At 64.5% G+C, this 15,821-nt stretch overlaps 2 protein-coding genes across 4 annotated transcripts; one reads left to right on the top strand and one right to left on the bottom strand.

Moving 5' to 3' along the window:
- Positions 1-1,040: 1,040 nt before the first annotated feature.
- PLEKHH3 (pleckstrin homology, MyTH4 and FERM domain containing H3) lies at positions 1,041-8,057 on the top strand. Of its 3 annotated transcripts, XM_058858055.1 has the most exons (13): positions 1,042-1,309; positions 3,238-3,293; positions 3,950-4,038; positions 4,153-4,347; positions 4,515-4,672; positions 4,831-4,954; positions 5,152-5,449; positions 5,547-5,754; positions 5,985-6,121; positions 6,237-6,357; positions 6,432-6,881; positions 6,954-7,145; positions 7,226-8,057. In XM_058858055.1, the coding sequence occupies exons 1-13, from the start codon at positions 1,157-1,159 to the stop codon at positions 7,406-7,408; spliced, it is 2,364 nt and encodes a 787-aa protein (XP_058714038.1). In that variant the 5' UTR covers positions 1,042-1,156; the 3' UTR covers positions 7,409-8,057. The 3 variants fall into 3 exon arrangements, with proteins under 3 accessions (XP_058714037.1, XP_058714038.1, XP_058714036.1); XM_058858054.1 differs by having other exon boundaries at positions 1,041-1,309; positions 5,985-6,112; positions 6,432-7,145; XM_058858053.1 differs by having other exon boundaries at positions 6,432-7,145.
- Positions 8,058-8,924: 867 nt separating this feature from the next.
- On the bottom strand, positions 8,925-15,787 carry TUBG1 (tubulin gamma 1). Its single transcript, XM_058858192.1, has 11 exons — positions 15,623-15,787; positions 15,297-15,409; positions 14,658-14,825; positions 14,318-14,386; positions 13,436-13,515; positions 12,733-12,859; positions 11,963-12,049; positions 11,603-11,752; positions 10,244-10,396; positions 9,814-9,975; positions 8,925-9,597 (listed from the first exon to the last, which is right to left on the bottom strand). Exons 1-11 carry the CDS (start codon positions 15,669-15,671, stop codon positions 9,400-9,402), a joined length of 1,356 nt encoding a protein of 451 aa, XP_058714175.1. The 5' UTR covers positions 15,672-15,787; the 3' UTR covers positions 8,925-9,399.
- Between the last annotated feature and the right edge of the window lie 34 nt (positions 15,788-15,821).

The following is a 15,821-nucleotide window of genomic DNA, read 5'->3' as shown; positions in this document are numbered from 1 at the left end:
GTGGAAGAAGCCATTCCAGAAGCTTCACCTTCTGCTGGGCCAGAAACAGGTTACTGCTGACTCAGCAGCCTCAGAGGCCAGCTGATGTTCTTCTGTGTCCCACAGCCTCGGTGGGACCAAGAGCCAGATTCGGGCAGCTCTTGGCCAGACAGCACAGCTGCCCCTGCTGCCCTCCCAGCCTGTGGGCTCGGGTGGTCCTGCTCCAGTCCTCCGCTGCCCCCATAGCTGGTGGGCTCTGCTCGATGCCCGTGACTGCCCTGGCTGCACAGCCGGCCCCACACCAGGGGCTCAGCCCCAAGCAGAATCCAGAGCAGGCTGCGTGGGAGGGGAGCTGGCAGCCAGAGCTTCCTGCCTGCGCATCCCAGCACCCAAGCTCACAGGGACGGCGGTGACCCAACAGCTGCAGCAAAGCCAGAGCCTTAACTCCTGGGGCTTCGGGAGTGGGGCCAGGGCCTGAACGCTGCCACGGCACCCATGGTTTGAAGGTGCCGTAGACCCTCTGCCACTGGGCAGAACCTGCGGCTGAGCTGCGCCACAGTTCTGGCACCGGGTGTGACCCCACCATGAACGCCTTCAACCAGCTCCTCTGTGGAAAGGCGCTACGAGGGCCTGTAGGACAAGCCTGTCTGGGCACGGTGCCCTCCTGCCCACGGTGCCCTCCTGCCCGAGCACAGAGCCCACGGCGCTGCCCGCCGGCACAACCTTGGCACCGCAGCGGGCTGAGTCGCCATGCTGGGACGGGCGCCAGTGTTGCGGCACTCAGGAGCCAGGGCAGCGCCTGATGCGGGTGCCGCGGGGCAGGGCAGGGGCCCGTGCCCGGGGCCGGTGCCCACACCGGCTGCAGGCGGTGCTCAGTGACGGTGCCCCGTCAGGAGCCGAGGGCAGCCGGTGCACCCCGCCGGCGGTGGCTCCGGCAGCACCGGCCCCACGGCGGCCCGGCCCGCGCTGCCCCCGCCCCGCAGCTGACGCAGCGGCGGCCCCGCCGCCCCGGGCAGCAGCTCCGCCCCGGGCCGCGCTCGGCGATTGGCGGCGCCCGGTGACGCGCGGCCCGGCCCGCCCGGGGCGGCGGCGGGGCCGGCGGCCGGTGCGCGGGGCGGGCGGGCGGCGGGCCGGTCCCGTCGCGTCCCGGTGCCGTCCCGTCGGTGTCGGCGGGGCGATGCCGTTCCCGGGCGGGCTGTGGTGGCTGCTGTGCTGTCGACGGGGCTTCACGCTGCTGCGGCGGGACTACGGCGAGGCGGAGCGGGAGGCGGACGGCGAGGCCGAAGAGGAGGAGGAGGCGTCCTTCGAGCTCCGCGCCCAGGGAGACCAGGTGGGGCCGGCACCGGCTCTGGGACGGCCGGAGGGACGAGCACAGCCGGGGTGGTCCCGGTGGGTGCGGGGTGGGTCGTTCCGGCGGGTGCGGTGCCGTAGCCCGGTGAAGGCTCCGGGCGGGCGCGGCGGTCTCGGGCCCGCGGGGCAGGGCCGCCCGTCATGGGAGCCGCTGCCGGCCGGGTGCTGGCCGGTGCTCCTGCCCGCTTCGGCCTCGCTGTCCGCTCCTCAGGACGGGGGGGCTCCCGTGCCAGACCCGCGCCAGACCCGCGGCGGCCCGGTGCCCCGGAGTGCCCCGCCGGAGCGGGCCGGGGCTGTCCCGGGAGCACGTGCCGGGCGCGGAGAGCGGGCCTGGATCTCCCCTCTCCGGCTGCTTCCTCTCTGGAGGGAAACGGAGCGGCGGAAACCGGTGCTTCCTCCGGCCGGGCTGCGTGTGCGGCGGCTGATAGCGCGGGGTGCGGGGGCAGCCCCGGCTCCCGGGGGCTCCCGTCTGTCCCGGCCGTCTCCTGCACCGAGGGCCGTGGGGCCGAGTCCCAGCCCGGACTCGAGGGGTGCAGGGCATGGTGTCCGCCTGGTCCCGCTTGCTGTGGCCCCTCTCTGCTGTCCACTGAAGGGGCTGCAGCACCGTCCTGGCTGTGCAGGGCTGGGGGAAACCCTGCGCTGTCGGTCCCCTAGCAGCAGGTCCCCTTTCCCAGTAGTGCCAGCACCGTGGGACAGTGGGAAGTGGGGGCAGTGACAGGGCTGGAGCTGGGCCCTCTGGGAACTGGTGGCAGTGCCAAGGGCACAACGATGTCAGGAACCGTCTTTGGGCTTCCCACATCCCCTGAGCCGCACTGGCTCCGGGCTGGCGTGGGCGAGTGGTGACGCCAGCTCCCCCGAGAGCCCTTTGCTGTGGCCAGGGGGTCCTTGGAAAGCCACAGCGTCGACCGCCCCTTCGTGGGAGCGTGGGAGCAGCTACCCTGGCCCTGCCGCCGCAGCTTCTCTCCTGTTTATTTATATCCCTGAGAAGGAGCCGGCTGCCACTGCTGCCTCCTCTGGACTGCCCGCGAGAATCTAGGCACTGCCTCGCTGCCTGCAGCCCTGAGGAGTGCGTGAGGCCCTCCCCAGCCTCGGCACTGGGACAGTGTCTGGAGGTGCTGGCCCTGTGCACAGCTGCCATCATTCTGTGACAGGTGCCCTTAATGCCACAGGTCAGTGGTGTCTGGCCCTGCCCCACAGCACGACCATACCTGCGGCGGCTCCCCCCTCCCTGTCACTATTTTTAGTGTATGTCTCTTTTCCTCGGTGTTGCGTGCTCTGGCCTGTCGTGCCTCTAGCTGCCCTGTTGTGCTGCAGCTGGCAGGAGCTCCCGTGCATCTCCCAGGACAGCATTGCTGGTGCATCCATGTCCCCGCACCCCTCTCTGCTGGGCACCCTGCCCGAGCCGGTGCCTGCCTGTGCCTGGGCTCTGCCTCGTGTCCCAGCGTGTGTGCCAGGGCTGTCACGTGCGTGGCACTGTCCATGTCAAGTTGTGTTGCGTGAGGAGGAACTGCCCCTGTCCTGCTGCAGGGCCAGGGACTTCCCAGTGCTGCGTCCCACCGCCGCGGGCAGGAAGTCAGCGGCCCCATTACAATGGGACTTTGTGCCGTAAGCGTATTACTCAGCACTGACCTTGTGCAATTCTGCACGGTATTCAGCCAGCCGGGTCAGCTGAGGACACACGGCCAGCGCGCCCGCCGGCTGCCCCCGCAGCCGGGGTGTCCCAGCTGCAGCCCTGCTTCTTGCCGTGGCCTTGTGGGTGCCGGGGCTCCTCTGCCCCATGGCAGCAGGGTGTGAGCCCGTCTCTCTGGGCCCAGAGCTGGGTTGATAAGGAGGCATGCAGTCATGGTGGGAGATGGCCAGGGGTGCCAGGTAATGACCATGGGGCTGAGATGTCTCCTTCTTCCCCAGGGATCCCTGGAGGTGAGCCTGAGCCAGCCCACCCGTAGCAGCAGCGGCTCGGAGCGGTGAGTGATCCCCTGCTGCATTGTGTCCCTTGTGTGGTGCTGCAGGAGCTGAGGGACTGGCATGTTGTGGGAGGTTGTCCTGGTGCTGGCATGTGCTGAACCATCCTGCCCACAGAGCTAGCACCAGGCTGTGCTGCTCTGTCAGGTAGAGCAGGGAGTGGCAGAGCCGGGACTGCCGTGCTTGTCCCCATCCCTGGCACATCCTCAGGCATGTCTCCATCCCCCTGCTGTGCCGGATAGCTTAACTGCCACAGGCTTAGCTGATGGGGCTGTGCATGACTCTTCTGTGCCAGGGGGTTCTGCCAGGCTGTGCCCATCAGCAGAGGCTGTGCCCTGGGGTGGTCGGTGCTGAGGAAGACGGGCAGCCGGGGCACAGGGGCCTGCTCGCTCCCTGTACTCGCAGTACTGACACTGCTGCCAACATTCCTTCCTGGTTGTTCATTTTCCGAATTCCTTGGCAGGGCCAAGACTGCAAACAGCTTATTTTTAGCCGGGGTCATTTGCACCCAATGACTCTGCCGTGTTCCCACCGCAGGGCTGTGGGGTGCCCAGAGCCCCTTGGGACCCAGCTCATCCCAGTCCCCAGGCCAGCTCCCTGCTCAGGGGCTCTGGGAGACCCCCACGGGTACCTGAGCTCAGCCCCATGTTGTCCTCAGGTCCCTGCTTGTTGCAGAGGAGATGCGCAGCCTCATTGTGGAGAAAGGCCCAGGGCCAGTGGAGGATGACCCTGATGCTCTCGTTAAAGGTGGGATTGTGCCCCAGCTGCCCCAGAGGGATGGTCAGACCTGTGCAGACCCTTCCCTGTGCTGAGAAGCCGGTGGGGTGGACATCAGCGAGGGCTGAGGGTTCCCTTTCCCAGGCTGGCTGCAGCGGGAGATGCGGGGCTGCATGAAGACCCCCTGGATCCGTCCTCGGAAGTACTGGTTCGTGCTGACCCCTGATTCCCTGGACTACTACAGCAGCAACGAGAAGGGGGCCAGGAGGCTGGGCTCCCTGGTGCTCACCAGCCTCTGCTCCGTGCTCTGGCCAGACAAGCAGCTCTACAAGGAGACAGGTGAGGTGCCCCTTGGCTGGGCTGTGTCTTCCCAGCCCCTTGCGCCCTGTGTTACCCTCCCAGTCCCGAGGGCCTCTTTTGCCCAGAGGAGGAGCTGTGCTGAGCCCTGGGGTGCTGAGCCAGCCTGGCTGTGGCTTGCTGTGAGTGAGTGGGTCTGTCCCTTGCAGGCTACTGGAGCGTGACGGTGTTTGGCAGGAAGCATTGCTACCGCCTGTACACGGAGCACCTCAACGAGGCCGTGCGCTGGGTGTGCGCCGTGCAGAAGGTCATTGACAGCAAAGCGCCTGTCCAGACGCCCACCCAGCTGCTCATGCGTGATGTGGAGGTCAGCCCGTGGTGCTGGGCTGCCCGTGCCCACAGCTGTAGGCAACGCTGGGATGGATGTTTGGGGCTTTGCGTGCCCCAGGGTGGTGGTGGGGGTCTGTGCCAGGCACTGGGCCAGGTGACCCCTCTGCAGCTGCTGCTATTGCTTTGCCCCCCCAGGAGCACAGAGACAGCCCCGAGGTTCTGGAGCAGATCTATCGCTGCAATCCCATCCTGCGCTACACCAGTGGCCCCCTCTACGCTCCCCTGCTGCCCTTCCCCTACGGCAGCCTGGACCAAAATGGTGAGGGGCAGGCGGGGGGCACAGAGTTGGGTCCTACGCTCTAGGCTGGCAGCAATGACGGCTGGGCTGGACGCTGTGCAGGGTGGGTGGGCACTGGGCTGGGGCCTGGCTGGCCCTGGGTGTGAGGACAGTGCCCAGCTGCTGGCCGGGGTGCTGGGGATGACCATGGGGCTGTTAACCCTCATCCCGTCCCGCAGCCCCTGGCCCCCGCAGCTACACCACGCTGCGCGACGAGGCTGTGAAGCTCTTCAACTCGCTGCAGCAGCTGGAGTCAGAGCGGGACCCAGTGCCGCTGATGCAGGGTGTCCTGCAGACCTGCCTGGACCTGCCGCCGCTGGTGGATGAGATCTACTGCCAGCTGGTGAAGCAGACTACGGAGCCGCCGGCGCCGGGCGGGCAGGGCGACCTGCACTACTGGCAGCTCCTCACCTGCATGAGCTGCACCTTCCTGCCCTCCCCGCCTGTCCTGCGCTTCCTGCGCTTCCACCTGGACAGGTGAGTGCCAGGGGTGCCAGCTGTCACCAGGGAGCGCGCCAGGTGCTGGGCACCCCTCAGATCAGTGCCACCCTGATCCTTCTGGCATTTCTTGCAGGACAGAGATCCGTTTCCCTGCCTCAGAGATGGCCAAGTACTCCTGTTTCATCCGGGAAGCGTTGGGAAAGACGAAGGGGAGGGAGTGCGTGCCCTCTCTGGAGGAGATCCTGGTGCTGATGCAGCGGCAAGAGATGATCTGCACAGTGCACTGCCCTGGGGCACCCTCCTGCAGCGTGGCCATCAGTTCCCACACCACGGCTGAGGAGGTGAGGGGTTACGGCTGTGCCAGGCAGGGGGCTGGGGACATCTTGGTGCACAGGGTTGGGTGGGCAGTGTGCCACAGCAGATGAGCAGGGTCTCTCCCAGCTGAGCCAGGGTGGAGAGGGGCCAGGGGCTGTCTGCCTTTGCCCACCATGACCTGTCTGTGTCCCTTTGCAGCCCTGAGTGCCGTGGCCAGGAACACGTGGTCACCATCGGTTGCCTTTGTCTCGCCCAGGTGGCCCAGGAACTTGTGTCACGCCTGGGGCTGTCCCAGAGCCCCAACCTCTTTGCGCTCTACGAGCAGTCCCGGCGACGGGAGCAGCCAGTGGGCAGTGCCACACTGCTGGCTGATGTCCTCACCAGGTTTGAAAAGTAAATGTCGTGTTCTGCTGCCTGTGGAGGAGAGGGGCTGGGGGGCCACGGGTGGGAGGGGACAGACCATATGGGGCACGTCCACAAGCTGATGGAGCCAATCCTGTCGCTGCAGCCTGGCTGGAGAGGACCGGGAGCAGGACCCACCATGCCGGCTCTGCTTCAAGCACTACGGTTTCCTGGACACGGACAATGTCCCACGGGACAGCCTGGAGTTTGCCCTCCTCTTTGAGCAGGTGAGTGGCACACTGGGGTGGCTGTGCCGTGCCATGCCGTGGCGGCGGTGCCGGCTCACCCCGCTCTCTCGCAGGCGCACGAGATGGTGCTGCGGGGCTACGTGCCCACATCCGAGGAGACGCTGCAGACGCTGGCGGCCCTGCGCCTGCAGAGTCTCAACAGCGACTTCTCCACCCACGCGCCCTTCCCGCGCCTGGAGGAGCTCTTCCCACCCCACGTGCTGCATGCCCGCTTGCCGCCCCCTCCCCACCGGCCCCCCACCAAGTGCCGGGGGGCCCGGCTGCGCGCGGGGCTGCTGGCCGGCGGGCTCTGGGGTCAAGCGCTGGCCAAGCAACGGGCGGAGCGGGACCAGCGCCTGCGGGGCCGTCTGCGTGAGGAGGGGGCCAGCACCATGGCTGCCATTGTGGAGAAGTGGAAGCTGCTGCAGGGCATGGGCCGGCCCGAGGCCATGGCTGCCTACATGGCCTTGGTGCGGGAGTGGCCTGGCTTTGGCTCCACACTCTTCGATGTCGACCTGCACGCGGTGAGGCCCCGGCTGGGTGTGGTACAGGGGCAGCCTTGGCAGTGGGCAACCCTGACACCCCTCTCCCTGCAGAGCCCAGTGGGCTCTGGGCCCCAGCGCCTGTGGCTGGGCATCGGGGCCAAGGCCGTCTCGCTCTACAAGCCGGGAGAGCCCGAGCCCTTGGACAGCTTCTGCTACGGCCGCATCTCCTCCTTCGGCGCCTCTGACAGCAGCACCTTCCGCCTCTCCGTGGAGGATCGAGACCTGCTCTTTGAGACCTCCCAGGTAAGGGGCTGCCATCCCTCCACCCTCCCCTCTCCCCAAGGCTGCCCCAGACTGACCCCCTGTGCCCCCTCTACCTGCAGGTGGATGAGATTGCCCAGCTTCTCAACACGTACCTCGCCTCTGCGGGTGCCCAGCGGCTGCCCCGGCCCCAGGAGCCTCGCACCAGTCGCCCCACCTCGGAGCCCACTGTGCTGCCCCAGGGGCTCTGCCCTGCAGCCGGGCCCTGGCAGCACCGGCCCCCAGTGGGTTCCTCCCACAGCTAGCCCAGCAGCTGATGTGGCCACGCAGGTGCTCCAATGGCCGGCGTGGGAGGGCAGCCAAGCCTGGCAGCGAGTGGCAGGTCTGTGCTGGCCCCCAGCTGCTCCAGAGAGCAGGGGGCCAGGGGGTGGTGCTCCCCCCACTGCCATTGCCTTTCTGGCTATTCCTTAATTTATTCTGAGACGCCTGCGTGCCCCACGTCTCCCAGCACTTTCCCTGGTGGGCAGCGGGGCCGCCCCGCTGCGGTTCCCCTCACTGCCCCCAGGCCTGTCCCCATCCCCTATACCCTGGTGCCTTTGCCTGCAGCACTTGTGTTGCCTGGCCACTCTGCTCGTGCCCCGGGGGCTTTGCCCAGAGCAGAGGGTACCAGGCAGTAGTGCTGTGCCATCATCTGTCTGTCCGTCCTCTGGACCCACCCCTTCGGGAAAGCTGCGGGCGGCTTTTGGCCAAGCTGCCCCGGGGACCCGCGGGCTCCTGCATGAGTGGCTGGGCTCTGAGGTGGCCCTGTGGCCAGGTTTATGTCACAGGGGTGGCTGGTGGAGTGGCAGCTGGTACGGCTGGGGCTCAGCCCCTCAGTATTGCCTCTGTAGAGTTTGTTGGTTCTGTCTTGGGATGGGGGGGTTGGTTGGTTGTTTTTCTAAATAAATGCACAAAGGAAAGGCTGGGCCTCCTGTCCTGGAGCGTGGGCTGACAGCGGGAGGCTGGGACAGTCGGATCCCTGGGGCAGCCAGGGCAGCAGGGCCTGGGACAGGCAGCGGGGAGGAGCAGCACAGCGTGTCCTTGGGGGCAGGGACTGCTGTCCCTCTGGTCACTGCCAGGCGACCTCTGGCATTTCACCAAGAGCACAGGCAGCTCCAGCTCCCCGGCAGCCCCTGGCACTGGCTGCCCCGGCGGGGGGAACTGCCCCAGACACGGGCGCCGCTGCCAAAGAGGGCGTGGGAGCTCCTGCTGCCACGGTGGCTGTATTTTTGGTCGCCTGCTCTGTGCCCTGAAGGCTAAGAGGAAGATGCTAATTTTCACCGTGAGTTACCTGGGCTTGGGATGGCGCTGGCACTGCCCCTTGTCCCCAGCTTACAGCCCAACTCCCACAGGTCAGAACTAGAGCTGCTGTGTCCATATTCCCTGACACTGTATGGCCTCAAGCCCTTGTCCCCTGCCTCAGATCCTGAGTGGTGAGAGCACCCCCAGGCCCTCACGGCCCACCCCTGCACAGGGCCTCACTCCTGCAGAAGATCCATGTGGGTGCTGTGTGCTCTGCGGGCAGGGCGGTGCCGGTCCCAGCCCTGGTCAGCCGTGCTGGCAGGTCCTGCCAGTATTTCTGGCTCTGCTGCAGCAGTTGCCCAGTGCTGCCTGGGCCCCGTGGCACTGCCCGCTGGGGCAGAGCTGGCCCTGCACACCCCAGGACGTGCTGATGAGCAGTGGCCATGGTGCTCCTGTGCCATGGGGCCAGCCAGACAAGGCCCTGGTCTCTGCATCTGGCTTCCCTGCCTGGCTGTTCAATCTGGAGTCATGCAGGCAGCATCAGTGCAGGAACGGCCTTTATTAAAGCAAAATAACCTACAAAAATATAGATACAGCCCGTGCCCCAGGCCTGATCTGGCCAAGAAGGAACAAGGCTCCTGCCCAGGGCAAGGACTAGCTCAGCCACACGGAGCCTTTGGCCACGGGGGTTGTGTGCACCCAACTCAGGGGGCCAGGCCTGTTCCCAGCCCCAGGGTCACTCTCCTCCTCCTTACAGCAAGTTTTGCTCCCACAGGCAGAGGTTCCCTCCCAGCAGAGCGCGCAGCTGCCCCAGTCCTGTCCTGGGCCAGGGCACACGGTGGGGCGGGGGCTGTCCCCCGCTGAGGAGCTGCAGGCTCCCCACAGAGGGTCTTCCACAGAGGGCTCAGCCGCGCCAGGCAGCGCTGAGGGGTGAGAAACGTGGGCACGGCCGAGACGAGCCCTGCCGGCGTGCGTGGGGGTGGCCATGGAACCTTCCCGTCTCCCGGCATGGCACTCACTGTTCCTGCGTGCCCCAGGAGATGTAGTCGGGGCGTGTGGCTGCGTGATACTCATCGATCAGCTGCTGCACGATCTCCCGGGAGTTGTCCAGCTCGTCGAAGTTGTCCTTGAAGATGTCCTCCTTGCGGAACTGCTCCAGGAAGGCCTCTCGCTTGCGCAGTTTGTCGTACTGCCGGCACGTCCGCTCAAACAGCTGGAGAGCGGCGCAGGGTCAGGGGGGCCGCAGCTCCCCAGGGACCCTTCCCAAGAGAAGGGCACCTCGGCCAGCAGGACTGAGGAGAGGACCCTGCACCAGACCTGAGCCCTGCTGGGAGCCACCCACCCCGTCCCTGGCTTTGTGACAGGCCCAGAGTGAAGAGACACGAGGTCTGGGGCTGCAGGGCCCGGCGTGGTGAGGAAAGGCACTCACCGAGGAGATGTTGGTGTGGTTTGCCATCATGAGCCCACTGACACGGTGAGCGGACGGCAGGTAAGGGGACTTGCGGGACAAAGCCACCTGGATGCTGGCAGGGCCCCAGGGGATGAAGTTGGCCAACTTCCTCTCCCGGATCCGCTGCAGACTCTTGTGAACCTGGTGGGATGAGAACAGCAAGGGGCACCAAGTTGAGGGACAAACAGCTTGGCTGCAGCAGACCCAGGAGCTGCAAGAGACACAGCCATGGGAAGGTGGATTTCAGCATGACTGCAGCCTTTCCATGAGGCCAAAGCCCAAACAGGAGCAATCTGAAGCCAGCTTTCAGGCACTCAGTCTCACCCCAGGATCCCTGCACAGACAGTGACCATGCTCTTCCCTGGGCCACACCATGGCCATCAGTACCTGAACAGCCAGAGGAACTCACCTGTGTAGGATCCACCTCTCCCTGGATGATGTTGAGGATGGCGATGTAGCAGTGGTTGGTCTGCCTATCTCGCCCTGTGGACACCATCACGTTTTTAGGCTGCAGCAGCCTTCTCATCACATCCAGGACTGTGGTTTTCCTCACGCTGGCCACCTGCACAGGCCAGCCAGGGGTCAGAGGGAGTAGGTGTGCTGCTCCTGCCCTCCTGCTGCCTGCTACACACACACACAGGAGCAGGGGGCAGCTAGACAGAGATGCCCTCACCCTGAGGATAGAGTCACATGCAAAGCCACATGCAAGACAAGAGAAATCCCAGCACCACACAACAGGCACAGCCAGGCCAAGAAACAGAGTGTCAGTAAAGGCTCCAGCTTGGGAGCTGTCTGATCCCCACCCTGCAGCACAGCAGGGGCTGGGGGTGAAGCTCAGCTGAGAACAGAGGGTCAGGGACCTGTTTTATGTTGTTATTGTCAAACATGAGTCTTGTCCCACTGCCAGGCAGGGAGCAATGGGGGTTCAACAGGAAAGGACTTGTTCCCCACTCCATGCCCTCCCTGCCTTGCCCAGCTCTGAGCCATGGGCAGCCTGGCCACTGCCCTCCCTGAGTGCTGTTGGGGCTTTGCCCAGCTGCTACTGGCCAGGGGGGTCACAGCCAGGGCCAGCACCCAGATTGCCCCCAGCAGGGACAGCTGGCTGAGGTGGCAGCCCCCTCCTGCACTGGTTGAGCCATTGGCTGAGCCCTGCCCGCACTCCTCGCTCGGAGGACAGATCACACACTGATACCCTTTTCAGAGCCAGCAGTTTTTCAGATTTGCTTCTCTGAGAAACATCCTGAGGAAATGCACAGAGGGAGAGGAGAAGAGCAGCTGTTAGTTCCTTCCGGATCGCGGTGGGCCAGTGCAGGTGAGCACCTCCCAAAACAGAACTGCCCCACTGGCACCAGGGGGCTGGGGAACACCAGTTAGGGACAAGCCAAAGGCTGACACCTGTAGCCCACCATCAGTGACAATGAGCATTAGGGTTTGGATCCAAATTGTCGAAGCCAATGGCTCACGGGAGTGGCAGAACCACTCTCCTGGCCTGGCTCTCATCACTGCTAAGGGTGGCTTTTGCCACTCCTGACCATGATGATCTTGACAGCTGCCCTGATGCATGCAGCAGGTAGCCTGGCACAAGCACAGCTCCCTGCTCATGTCTGATTCATTGCACATGCAGCAGTCACATGGTGTGAGCACGTGGGCTGGGATTTGGGACGTGCAGTGACAGCTCACACCGAGACGGGGCTGAGAGATGCTGCGAGGTGAGTGTGGCAGCTTCTCTGCCCTTGGGGATGGGAAGGAGAGCCTGGGGCTGCCTTACCGACTGGTCAGTGGTGAGTGGCGTGTACCCCGTCATGAGGAAGTGCAGCCGGGGCGTGGGGATCAGCGAGGCGATCAGCCCGATGAGGTCGTTGTTCATGTACCCGGGATACCTGAGCGTGGTGGTGCTGGCAGACATGATGGTGGAGACCTAGGGGAGAGGACAGGGTCAGCAGAGGGTCACAGAGCATGTCAAACCTGCCTCAGACATGCCAAGGGAAGCTGGGGTGCCTGGAGGGGCACAGGACCCTCACAGCTCCAGGCTGCCCACCCCTGAGCCCAGCTCATGAAGCAGGTTCAGACTAAACTGAACACAGCAGGGAAACCCCACGCTGGCTTCTCCTGAGGGACACGTCCTCACCAGCTGGTTGATCTGTGAGAATGACGGGTTCTGAATGTGCAGCCGGTCTGTCGCGATCCGATTCAAGGCTGTGTTGTCCAGAACCACCTGCAAGAGAAACCTGGCTCTGTGAAGGGCCCCTGAGGCAGCTGAGGAAGGGCAGCCCTGGCCATGTGTCCCAGGGCACTGGTGGTCCAGCACAGGGCCTGAGTGGAGCCATCTGTACAGACACTTGAAACCACAAGCTGACTCATCTGTGGCACGTAACTGACACCGTCAATGGAACCTCTTCTCTCCCTCCTGGCTGTGCTCCCCATGCTCTCCCAAAGAGCTCTGCCCCTGGGTCAGCACTGCAGCAGTGTCAGCTGCAGCAGCTCCAGTGCAACTGCTCCTCCACTGCCACATGCAGGGTGCAGCTGCAGGGGACCCGGCTGAAGGTGCAGGCTGAAGGCGCTGCCTGGCTGGGGACATTGTGGGTGCTGCAAATGACACAGGTGCTGCATTCAGGCAGGGGCTGCAGCACAGCTCCACAGAGGAAGCACAGCTAGTCCTCACTGCCTTGGGAAGACCCACCAAGGCAGAAATGCCAGGCAGCTCTGCAGGGGTTAGCACCAGTGAGGGTCCTGGGGGCCACATCTGCTTGGCCCTTCTGTTTGGGGTGCACTCATTGCTGCACCTGGGGATCGCAGGCACACGGTGCTGTCACTGTGCTGGCCCCAGGATGGGCCCCAGATCTGAGCTGTGGGGACAAGGACGACTCCTCAGGGCTGGCTGCACCATGGGCCTCTTACCACACAGTCAGCATTCTGGGTCAGCCTCTTCAGTGTCAGCAGAGAGTTGTATGGCTGGACTACAACATCGCTCATCTCATCCTGGTTTGGGAACACCGAGTAGGTCTCCACCAGTTTCTTTGGATACCTAGTGAGAAGTGCAGCATCTCAAGGGTTAACAGCATCAAGCACTCTTCCCTCCCACAAGCTGCCTTAGCAGTCTCCAGGGCTCAGGACAGGGTGAGTCACCAAAGCTGCAGCCAGAGTGGCTCCCAGGGAGGGAGAGAATGTGTCCCAGCAATGCCTACCCCAGCAGCACAAGGCTGCCAGAGGAGCTACAGGGAGGCTGAGCCATCCACAGGCTGATTAAGCAGCTGCTCACAAGTCTTTTCAAGAGGATGCAAGCTGAAACAGGCCAGGATGGCAACTCACAGCCTTCAGCCAGCGCCTCCCACCCTCCCCTGCACTGTCAGGGTGTCCACAGGCAGCTGCCTGATAAGAACATCTGAGGGAAGGCAGAGCTTGGACAGAAGGAGTCCAGTTTCAGAGCCTCTGAAGTCCCCAGGCGTATCAGGAGCCAGCCTTCTGCAGGCAGCGTGCCAGGGATTGCACAAGGCAGTGTTTGGGTGGGGGTGGTGGCTCTGAGTCAGCGCTCCCGCTCCAGGCAGGCTGCCCAGGCTGGGCCAGGCACTGCGGTGTGGGAAGGGGACAGGGCTGTGCTCACCTGTCATTCAGTCTCTCCAGGAGGTACGAGCCCAGCCCAGAGCCTGTTCCACCAGCGATGGAGTGGCAAAGCACAAATCCCTGGAAGGAAGCAGAGGGCAGGTGCTGAAGGTGAAGCTCAGCCCCAGAGCAGACAGACAATGTGTCACCCTCACTACCTCCAGCAGAGACCTGCCAGACAGGGCCAGAGCTCCTCGTGGCTGCTGGGAGCACGGATGCAGCAGAGACTGACCCCAGCAGCAGCCACAGCTCCTCAGGCCACTCCTGCCCACACCGTGGGATCTGCATCTCTGCACACCCCGCAAAGTGCAACAGCTGCTCAGGAGCTCAGGATTCCTCCCACCCAGAACAGGACTGGAATAGCTCCAGTGTCACCTCTAGGGTCCAGTCAGTCACAGGAAATGGAGCTGCACGTTCTCAGCCCTTTCCTGGGTCCTTCACAGCCCTCCCTCCCTCCCTCTAGAATGACTGAGGTCAAGCTCTCACTGCCTGACTCCAGCTCAGCTCCCACAACAGGCACTTGAATCTTGTGCCAGCTTGTTCTGGTGATGCTCTCCCTTCCTTTCCCTGCTGCCATGTCACAGCCTGACAGGAGCACCCAGCAGCCCTGTCTGCACACAGGGTATGGGTTCACACAGACAGTGTAAAGAAAAATGCTCCACAAGTGAAGAGTGAAAGAACTTCTGGGGCAGGCTGGCAGGTGGAGTGGGGATGGACAGACCTCCTGTCCCTAGATCCCCTCTCTACATGTCCTGTGCTCAGTCCCAGAAGGTCACTGAGCAAGTCTGTGCCCATTGGAGTACTGAGCTCAACCTTACAAAGAGCAACCAAGCTGGGAAAACACCAGGCAGGGCCACTGGATCCAAATCCCTTGTTTACTTACTTCCAAACTGTCACTCCCATCAGCCTCTCTGTCTATTATGTCAAAAATATCTTCATGGATCTTTTCTCCCTGCAAGAGAGATCAGGACTGGTTTTGTTCCTTTCCCACAGAACATGGAGAAGAGCTGCTCAAGCTTGGTGTGAAGTCAAGTCAGACTGGCAGTGTGGTCCTGTTCCCAGGGTACCACAGGGCTCAGGAACACAGTCCCAGAGACATCAGTCCCTGCCAGTGACGAGTTGTTCTTCAGAAACTGGGACTGAGCTGACATGAGGGAGCCAGGACAAAGCCCCAGAGCTGAAGAGCTGCCCTGTGTCTCACCCAGCAGCACTAGAGCTGGTACCTGCGAGAAGCCACTGGCCCAGTTGTTCCCAGCTCCCCCTCCATGCTCGGACAGGTAGATGTTTTCTGGGTTGTAAAGGTTGGCGTAAGGGGAGTTGAGGATGGAGTGGATGACACGGGGCTCCAGGTCCAGCAGCACAGCCCGGGGGATGTAGTGCTCATCATCTGCCTACAACGGGAGCAAGAGGATCTTGACGCTGCTGCAGCTCGGTGCCACTTCCACTGCCAGAGCAGGAGCTACCCCCTGGCTGCAGGTGAGCCCCACATGGCCAGGCCTGGCCAGAGGGAGAGAGAGAGGCTGGTCCTGTGCAGCTTATCCTCACTGCAGCATCCCTGTGCCCCAGAGCCCTCCCAGCGCGGGAGGGGGAACTCTCCGTGCTTACATAAGACACTATCTATGGCACCACAGCCTTGTGCCTCTGCTCCGCCTCCACAGCGCTCCGCTAACACACCGGCAGCGCAGGCGGGAGCCCGGAGCGGGCTGTGAGCAGGAGCCGGGGCTCAGCCGCCGCTCCCCCCGGCACGGTCCGTGTGCCCGCAGGGGCTGTGGAGCGGCTGCACGGGCACACAGAGCCCCGCGGCACCGCCGGGGCACAGCACACTTCGGTGTGCCCGCTCCACGGCCCGGGGCTGCCGGTACCTGGTAAAAGAAGACGTCCTTGCGGTCGGTGCCCTCGGTGGCGAACTCTTCCACGATGCCCTCGGGGCTGATGCCGTGCTCGGCGCAGAGCTGCTTCCAGAACTCGAACCCGACTGCGGGGAGGCGCGGTCAGACGGGCCGGGCAGCGGGACCGGGACCGGGGCCGGGGCAGGGGAAGGGCCCGGAGCGCCCCGGTCCGCAGGCCCCGCCCCATTCGCTTCAAGCCCCGCCCCGTCCCGCCAGGCCCGCTAGCTGCCCCCCCCGCAGCATCCCGACCCCGCCCGGTGCGCGCTCTCCCGGGCCCGCCACGGCCGTGGCGCGCTCACTCTGGTTGCCGCACTGGCCCAGCTGCAGGGTGATGATCTCCCGCGGCATCGCGGCCGAGGCTCCGCTCCGCGCTCCGCTCCGCGCCCCGCCCGGCTCCGGTACCGCCGCGTCTCCCGCCGGCGCCAACGGCAGCGCGCGTGCGCAGTGCTCGCTTCCGGGGCAGCACCGCGCACCTCCGCCCCCGGCGGGGCCCCGGTA

This window comes from Poecile atricapillus, chromosome 27 (genome assembly GCF_030490865.1).
Source record: "Poecile atricapillus isolate bPoeAtr1 chromosome 27, bPoeAtr1.hap1, whole genome shotgun sequence".
Classification (NCBI taxonomy): domain Eukaryota; kingdom Metazoa; phylum Chordata; class Aves; order Passeriformes; family Paridae; genus Poecile; species Poecile atricapillus.
The sequence above is the reverse complement of the archived record's forward strand: the minus strand, read 5'-3'. Positions and strand labels throughout refer to the sequence as shown.

Excerpts from the sequence above, each read along its gene's own strand:
- PLEKHH3 (XM_058858053.1), top strand. The coding sequence starts at position 1,157 with ATGCCGTTCCCGGGCGGGCTGTGGTGGCTGCTGTGCTGTCGACGGGGC. Across the intron at positions 4,673-4,830 it reads TGCTCATGCGTGATGTGGAG|GAGCACAGAGACAGCCCCGA; the intron begins GTCAGCCCGTGG and ends TTGCCCCCCCAG. Across the intron at positions 4,955-5,151 it reads CGGCAGCCTGGACCAAAATG|CCCCTGGCCCCCGCAGCTAC; the intron begins GTGAGGGGCAGG and ends CCCGTCCCGCAG.
- TUBG1 (XM_058858192.1), bottom strand. The coding sequence starts at position 15,671 with ATGCCGCGGGAGATCATCACCCTGCAGCTGGGCCAGTGCGGCAACCAG. Across the intron at positions 15,410-15,622 it reads GGGCCAGTGCGGCAACCAGA|TCGGGTTCGAGTTCTGGAAG; the intron begins GTGAGCGCGCCA and ends GCCTCCCCGCAG. Across the intron at positions 11,753-11,962 it reads TCTCACAGATCAACCAGCTG|GTCTCCACCATCATGTCTGC; the intron begins GTGAGGACGTGT and ends CCTCTCCCCTAG.